We start from the raw sequence: 7531 nt of genomic DNA on the forward strand, positions 1-7531 counted from the left end.
TTACAAATCTTATTTTTATTTTTTTTAATGGAGAAAAATCTTATTTCCATGCTTCATTTCTTCCTCTTGAAAGAAATATTCAGTGCTAGAAAAACCCTTCATTATCTTCTCAGTTCCCCAGGTCTGTTGCAATGGAAACACATCCTCAGACACACCCATTAGGCTCCACCATATCAGAGAGATTTTTGGCTCATTTTTTTCCTTTTCTTTTTTTTTCCTCTTCTGAGCAGATTCACAGTTTCTTAAATTTCTTGGTTGTAAAAATCCAGAGGAATTAATTGGAGACAAAGAAATGAGGGCTCTGTTTCAGTGAATGGGCTTCTATGTGCAATTCAACTTTTGACTCGCTGAAAGTCAGCCATGTGTGTAAGTGCTTTATTGGACAGGCATCCAGGAACAGAGGCATGAAATGCAGTTTCCAAGCCACAGGGTAGGACCAGGTGTGAGGAGAGCACTGCCACCCATCAGGTACAGGTGTCGCACAACCATGTAGTAAAGCACGTGGCACAGGCTGCAGTTGTGGGAAACATGGGCTGGCAAATTTTTCTTCCTCTGTGTAATGAGTTCTCTGAATCTGGGGTTACGCAGCAGCTGCATCACAGGGAAATGCAAGCAAGCCAGGGAAGTCGATTTTGAGAAGAATTGAGTTTCTGATCACTGTGCATTTCGTTAATTAGTGACTTTAAATAGTTTTATTTTTACCAAAAATAGATAATCTTTATTTCAATAAAGACAATTGTTGAGAGATATTAATTATTTGAATGGTATGTCTTGTTCCTCTATATACATAAAATGGAAACGTTGCAAGTTGTGTCATTCCAATGTACAAAATAAATTACTTTTCCCTGCATGCTGCCTGGGTACATTGTGATTTGAATTCAGAGTTACATTTGAATTGCCTTATTCAAGAGGTTGTATGTTACGTAACTGGCGAATGACCTGGCACTATTCATCACATTACATGCGTACTTAATGCTGTGTTATGTCAAATTCAGATGAGTTGTCTGTCATCTATGTATTTTGTGGGAGGCATTTTATCTTGTTAAACTGTGATATGTAAACCTCTCATTGCTTGAATAGTCAAGAGTTGCATATATCCGTGTCTTCAGCTGTTTTCCTGATTTTATCACATTTCCTAACACAAAATATAGACGTTTGTAAATTCTTCATTCATTTTGTCTATTTTTATGTACAAGTCTTTTTTAATCTGGCAAGGAAGTAAGATAAGGCAGCTTCTCCAGATTTTTTCAGTCAAGGCTCAGCTACATTTTTATCCCTTGGCAAGATTCAACAACCAATTTTCAGCAGCTACAATTGGAATTAGGGATGTATGTTTATTGCCATTTATCTTTTCTGGCTCAAACGGGCTATTATCACTGCCGAACACAATTACACATGGCAAGCCAGGAGTGATACATCTGTGGTGACAGCTCTCTGGGGGCCAGGTGTTTTGTAGCGACATCTTCAGGCCCTACACCTCTTCCACGCCACAGGCTGAGTGGGAAGGGAGAGGACAGATGTCCCTGCTGCAGCCAGACGTCCCTGCCACAGCCAGACAGCCATGAAGAGAGAGGGGAGAGATGCTGCTTACTAATATTGGCTCCAAAGTGCTTTTTCTCCTTACACAAGGCATCCCAAGACAGTGCCATCTGCCCTCCTGTATGACACCCCAGCCATAAAACTGCATGCTGTTCATTCATTAACCCCGTGGCTACAGCACATCTCTGAAGAACAACATCTCATCCTGACACCGTGTTGTGCAAAAACCCCTGTGGCGGCTGCTCCTGCAGTGTCTGCTGAAGCCACAGGTGGGCTCTTTTCCAGCTTTGGTTTCCAGCTTTGGTTCCCAGCTATGGCATCATATTACTCCACAGCTGGTTAACAGCAATGTGCTTCCCATCCAGAGAGCAGTATATCATGTACAAGTCAGGTCCTCTGGAAAACGTGCCACGCTGCTGATGGTAGCAGTATAAGGTAGGCACAAACCCATTTCAGTGGCAGCACGAGGACAAGAGGTGACCCAATACCCAGTGTTCAGCAGCTCTGCTGTGCCACTCCTCTTGTATCCCCCAGACACAGCTACCACGTCGCCTGGCTGCGGAGCTGTGCGGCCGAGCAGCAGGGCTGTTTGGGGACACATGCCCAGAAGGCCAGCTCTAGCTCTCACCTGACTGGAATATTTCTGGGCATTTTTCCCCTCCATGTTTAAAACGCCAAACAAAGCAGTTGTCAAGAACATTAAAATACCCCTGTCAGAGCCAGCACGGTCCCTGCTCAGTTGCACAGGTACCACAACATCCTAAACGCAAGAAGCATAAATGCTTCAAGCACCTGAAACCACAGAGGTGTCTCAGTTGTGGCATGAAAGCCCCACTGTGCTCTGCCATCCCTCCGGTTTAGACCGCTCCTAGAATCCTGTGTTCAGTTCTGGGCCCCTCACCACAAGAAGGATGTTGAGGCTCTGGAGCGAGTCCAGAGAAGAGCGACGAAGCTGGTGAGGGGGCTGGAGAACAGGCCTTATGAGGAACGGCTGAGAGAGCTGGGGTTGTTTAGCCTGGAGAAGAGGAGGCTGAGGGGAGACCTCATTGCTCTCTACAACTACCTGAAAGGAGGTTGTAGAGAGGAGGGTGCTGGCCTCTTCTCCCAAGTGACAGGGGACAGGACAAGAGGGAATGGCCTCAAGCTCCACCAGGGGAGGTTCAGGCTGGACATTAGGAAAAAATTCTTCACAGAAAGGGTCATTGGGCACTGGCACAGGCTGCCCAGGGAGGTGGCTGAGTCACCTTCCCTGGAGGTGTTTAAGGCACGGGTGGACGAGGTGCTTAGGGGCATGGGTTAGTGTTTAATAGGAATGGTTGGACTTGATGATCCAGTGGGTCTCTTCCAACCTGGTGATTATATGATTCTATGATTCTCTGATTCTATGACTGTCACTCTAACTGCACTGCATGAAACGCTGGCCATTCCTATCTCTAGTGACCATACCAACACATGGTCAGAGAAGTAAATTCCTGGAGAAGGACAAGCTGTTGTCCAGGGTTATTGATTTGCTTTACAGGGCTCCAAGTGCTAAAAAACTTCCTGTCCCATGCAGAAAAGCACCTCATTTTTTTTTTCTTTTCCTCCCCTTAATTTTGGCAGGCTTCAGATTTGAAGGATGCTGCCGGTGAGAGGGAGATGGATGAGGAGGGCTAGGGTAGCACAGAGAGGAGGCTGTCAGGCAGGCAGCACCCCAGAGAAGACCAAAAGGAGGAAGGTCGAAACTAGTTTTGCTACAGACACTCTCTCTCTTAAAAAAAAAATAAAATAAAAAGAGGAACGATGGTAAATTCCGCCGCATCCACCCGCCAGCCGCCACCGCGGGCCCCGCGGGCCCGGCCGGGGCTCGGCGCGCGACGCGGCGCTGGGCGGGGCCCCCCGGGAGCACGGACCCCGCCCGCCCCCGCCCGCCATTGGCCCTCGCGGCCCCCGCGCGCCGCCGGCCCCGCCCGCCGCCCCCTGGATCGGCGCCGGGCGCGCGGCCATGGCGGGAGAGCGCGCGTCGGGGCTCGTGCGGGAGCTGCAGCGCGCGAGCGGCGGGCGGCTGCCGCCCTTCCGCGTGAGCGGGGCAGGGGCCGGGGCCGGGGCCGGGGCGGGAGGGGGGCCGGGGCGGTGGGGGCGGTGGGGGCGGGTGCCCCGCTCTCACCGAGCGCGTCCCGCGTTGCAGGCGGAGGGGCTGCGGCAGGTGCTGGAGGAGATGCGGACGCTGTACGAGCGGAACCAGGCGGACGTGTGAGTTGTCGCGGCCGGCGCGTCCCGGGCGCTGCCCCCCGCCCGCCCCGCCGTGACTCGGCCCCTCCTCCTCCTCTCCCAGCTCCGAAGCCAAGGCGGGACGCCCCGACCTCATTTTCCTAATCCGGTTCCGGCACTGCTGCCTGCTTCGAAACCAGCGCTGCCTCCTGGCGTACCTGTGAGTACCGGCGTGTGTCCCCGGGGCCGCTCCGTGCCGAAAGGACGAGGCCCTGCTGCCTCCCGGTCTCGAAAAGGTTTAATTGCGGATAGGCCGCAAAATACATCCTCTAAAAGAAGGTGGGCGAAAGGACCCGCGTTTTTGCCCTGTGCTTTGAGCGTAGACTGGGGTATCAGTGTTGCCCGGGTTATTGTTGGGGGGTTGGAACTGAGTGTTCTTTAATCATAGAATCATAGAATAACCAGGTTGGAAGAGACCCACCGGATCATCGAGTCCAACCGTTCCTATCAAACACTAAACCATGCCCCTCAGCACCTCGTCCACCCGTGCCTTAAACACCTCCAGGGAAGGGGACTCAACCACCTCCCTGGGCAGCCTGTGCCAGTGCCCAATGGCCCTTTCTGTTCCAAGCCAAACTACTCTATGATTCTATGATATTGACAGCGCTCCCTCCACCAAAGACACAGGGTTTGCCCCTTATTTCTTCCCCCAGGTACGACCGGTTGCTGCGGATCCGAGCGCTACGGTGGGAGTACGGCAGCGTCCTGCCAAACACCGTCCAGTTTCACATGTCAGCTGAGGAGGTGAGTCAGCCTCATCTTAAACTCTTCTCCTCTTTCTGCTTATTCCTCCTGAAGGATTATCAATTTAGTACAGTCAAAGCAGGGTACGCTTCCTCCACTATAAACGCAACATTTAATGTGTCTTTCTGTAAATAACCGGTTTCTTTATTCATTGTCAATGCGTACAGTCCCCGGTGGATACTGAGTGCAGGTGATGCTTAACACTTTTAAGGATCAGGTGGTCTTCACCAGATCTGACTCAGCCAACAGAAGTAAGTCTTCACGTGCCACTCTCAAACGCCACCTCCAGACCAATGTTCAGCACTGTGAATGTTAGTAGCATGTGTCCTACCCTGAATCCAGATTGCTCTGCCTCTGGGGCGCTTTTTCTCTTTAGAAGAGCTTGTGGTCACATTTGGTTGGCATGGATAAACTAGATCTTGCTCGTGAGGGCATAATGTCTTTCAGCATTAGCTTTGCCTGAGGGATCACTGTTAATGTTCACAGGTGGAATGGTTCAATCAGTACAAAAAGTCTCTGGCTACCTACATGAGGTCAGTAGGAGGAGAGGAGGGGCTGGACCTTACCCAGGACATAAAACCTCCTAAAAGCCTGTACATCGAAGTAAGTGCAAGATTGACGGTTTCTGTCTGTGAACAAATGTTTTGCCAAACTGTCTTTTTAAAGAATTTCACCCCCATACCAAGTTAGTCATTGAGCACCAAAGCTTCCACAAGCTTCTACATTTTAGTCTTTACGCTCTGTCTGCCAGTTGTTTACTACCCCTTCTACTGAGGACTCAAAACATGTTGAAAGATGGCATTTATTGTGTGCAGGGAATTGATGTGGTGGGGTGAGTGTTCTGAATCCCAGCAGTTTTTGCAGTGTTTTGTAGAAACTTAACCAAGTCTCAGATCAGGAAGACTGAGGGAGTTGGGGTTGTTCAGCCTGGAGAAGCGAAGGCTCCGAGGACACCTTGTAGCAACCTTCCAGTACCTGAAGCGGGGCCTACAAGAAAGCTGGGGAAGGATTTTTACAAAGGCATGTAGTGATAGGACTAGGGGCAATAGCTATAAATTGGAGAGGGGCAGATTAGACTTAAGGAGGAGTTTCTTCATGGTAAGAGTGATGAGGCACTGGCACAGGTTACCCAGGGAAGCTTGTGGCTGGCCCATCCCCAGAGGTGTTCAAGGCCAGGTTGGATGGGACCTTCAGTAGCCTGGTCTGGTGGGAGGTGTCCCTGCCCACGGCAGAGGGGTTGGAACCAGATGATCTTTAAGGTCCTTTCCAATCCCCTTCCCATTCTATGATCAACTAGAAACTTTGCTCCCATGTTAAGGACTATTAACTAGTTTTCTTTGTTATTTTATGTGGGCCCTGATAGACGAGGCTATAAACCATTTCACGCAATTGATTCAACAAAGTGAGAGCATGCAAGAAATCGGAGTGAGTAGCTCATTTGAAAGAACATGTAGGGACAATCATGTAGGGATCCTTAAGGCAGTTTCACTCTTAAGAGGCTGGCATTTTTCTGGTATGTGTGTAAGGAGGTTCTCTAGGCCCTGTCTTTTGCTGCCGTTACTCTAGTCTCTGTGGAGGGCTGTGCTGGGCGGCTTGCTGGTGCTTCTTGCTCCAGGCAGAGGCAGGAAGAGAACGTCCGGTAAAGGCCACGCACTGGGAATGGTCCAGTTCTGCATTTCTGGTCTGTTCTATACTAAGGCTCTATGGGGTGGGTAGGAATGTGTCCATACTTGCACTTCTGAGGCATCTGTTGTAAGTCAGCAGTGGCGTCTAGTGTTTTCTACAGGAGATACGCTCTGAGAGCTGCATTTCTGCTTTGCAGGTGCGATGTTTAAGAGACTATGGAGAATTTGAGATCGATGATGGTACCACCGTTCTGTTGAAGAAGAATAGCCAGGTACCTATGACAACAGAGCGTGGTCCATTCTTTTCCTCCCCTTTCACTCATAACATCCCCCTGCATGCAGCTTCACAGCCTGTCACAGTTGCTGCACACAGCTCCTTGCACATGCTGCAAGCTGTCTGCACGGCCTGGGACCGTCGTTCAGGTCTGTCTTATGTGCTGTCATGATGCAGCAGGCATACAGCACAACAGACGGAGCTGGTTGTGTGCAGCAACAAACCCAGTCTGCCTGGGCTTCAAGGAACTTTTGTCTGTGTTTCTGTGCAGCACTTTTTACCCCGCTGGAAATGTGAGCAGTTGATCAGACAAGGAGTCCTTGAGCACATTCTGTCATAAGCATGCAGGACATGAGAGACAACCCTGGGCTGGTGGCCTGCCCACAGTGGGGACAGAACTCTTGACGTGTGCAGGACTTCAGAGACCTCGGCATTTCTGCAGTAGGCACCCTGCTGCTTCTCTTTGTGGCCTTTGATACCTGACACAAAGATCAGCCCCGAGTTTATAAAGTATGCAAATCACACTGGCCAATTCTTCAAGACCAAAAGGTGCATACTGGTAATGTGCAGGCCCACAGCTGCAAGCAGGGTTTGTGAATGTGTTTTTGTTTGGAGCAGTTCTCTTTTTTTTAAACTGTGCGTGTAGGAGCAAGGCTGACAGGCTCAGCTCCCAAAGCTAAGACGGCTCCATGTTTGCAAAATAAAGAACTGCTTCAGCCTTCAATTAGAGCGTTTCTCTCAACAGTTAACATGTTCATTAAGCACTCTGACCTGCCACTCTGACCCAGCCTATCCTGACCTCACAGGGTGATGCTCAGCTGATTACATAGGTGTCTCAGTGGAGCTGCTTCTCCAGTTGTCAGATGAGATTACATGAGCTTCTTTCTAGGATTAGACATGAAGCCTTGTCTTCCATCAGAGGCCTGTAAATGATGTTTCTCAGGGTACTGAGTTGAAGAAGCACTGTGGTCTGGGTCATGGTCCTGCCCCGGGTTTCTCCCAGGACAGTTGGGCTGTGCCTCTGTCCCTCTAGGATGAGTTTCTTTCCCCAGAACGTTTGTCAGGCAGAGCATAAGAACTATGTGGAGCAGAGGTGGGA

At 50.1% G+C, this 7531-nt stretch overlaps 1 protein-coding gene across 1 annotated transcript; it reads left to right on the forward strand.

The window, feature by feature from the left end:
* Positions 1-3519: 3519 nt before the first annotated feature.
* Positions 3520-7156, forward strand: GINS1 (GINS complex subunit 1). The gene is made up of 7 exons (XM_069852958.1): positions 3520-3598; positions 3707-3771; positions 3854-3949; positions 4443-4533; positions 5020-5136; positions 6356-6430; positions 6704-7156. Exons 1-7 carry the CDS (start codon positions 3524-3526, stop codon positions 6770-6772), a joined length of 588 nt encoding a protein of 195 aa, XP_069709059.1. The 5' UTR covers positions 3520-3523; the 3' UTR covers positions 6773-7156.
* The last annotated feature ends 375 nt before the right edge of the window (positions 7157-7531 follow it).

Source organism: Phaenicophaeus curvirostris, chromosome 2 (genome assembly GCF_032191515.1).
Source record: "Phaenicophaeus curvirostris isolate KB17595 chromosome 2, BPBGC_Pcur_1.0, whole genome shotgun sequence".
In the NCBI taxonomy this organism is placed as follows: domain Eukaryota; kingdom Metazoa; phylum Chordata; class Aves; order Cuculiformes; family Cuculidae; genus Phaenicophaeus; species Phaenicophaeus curvirostris.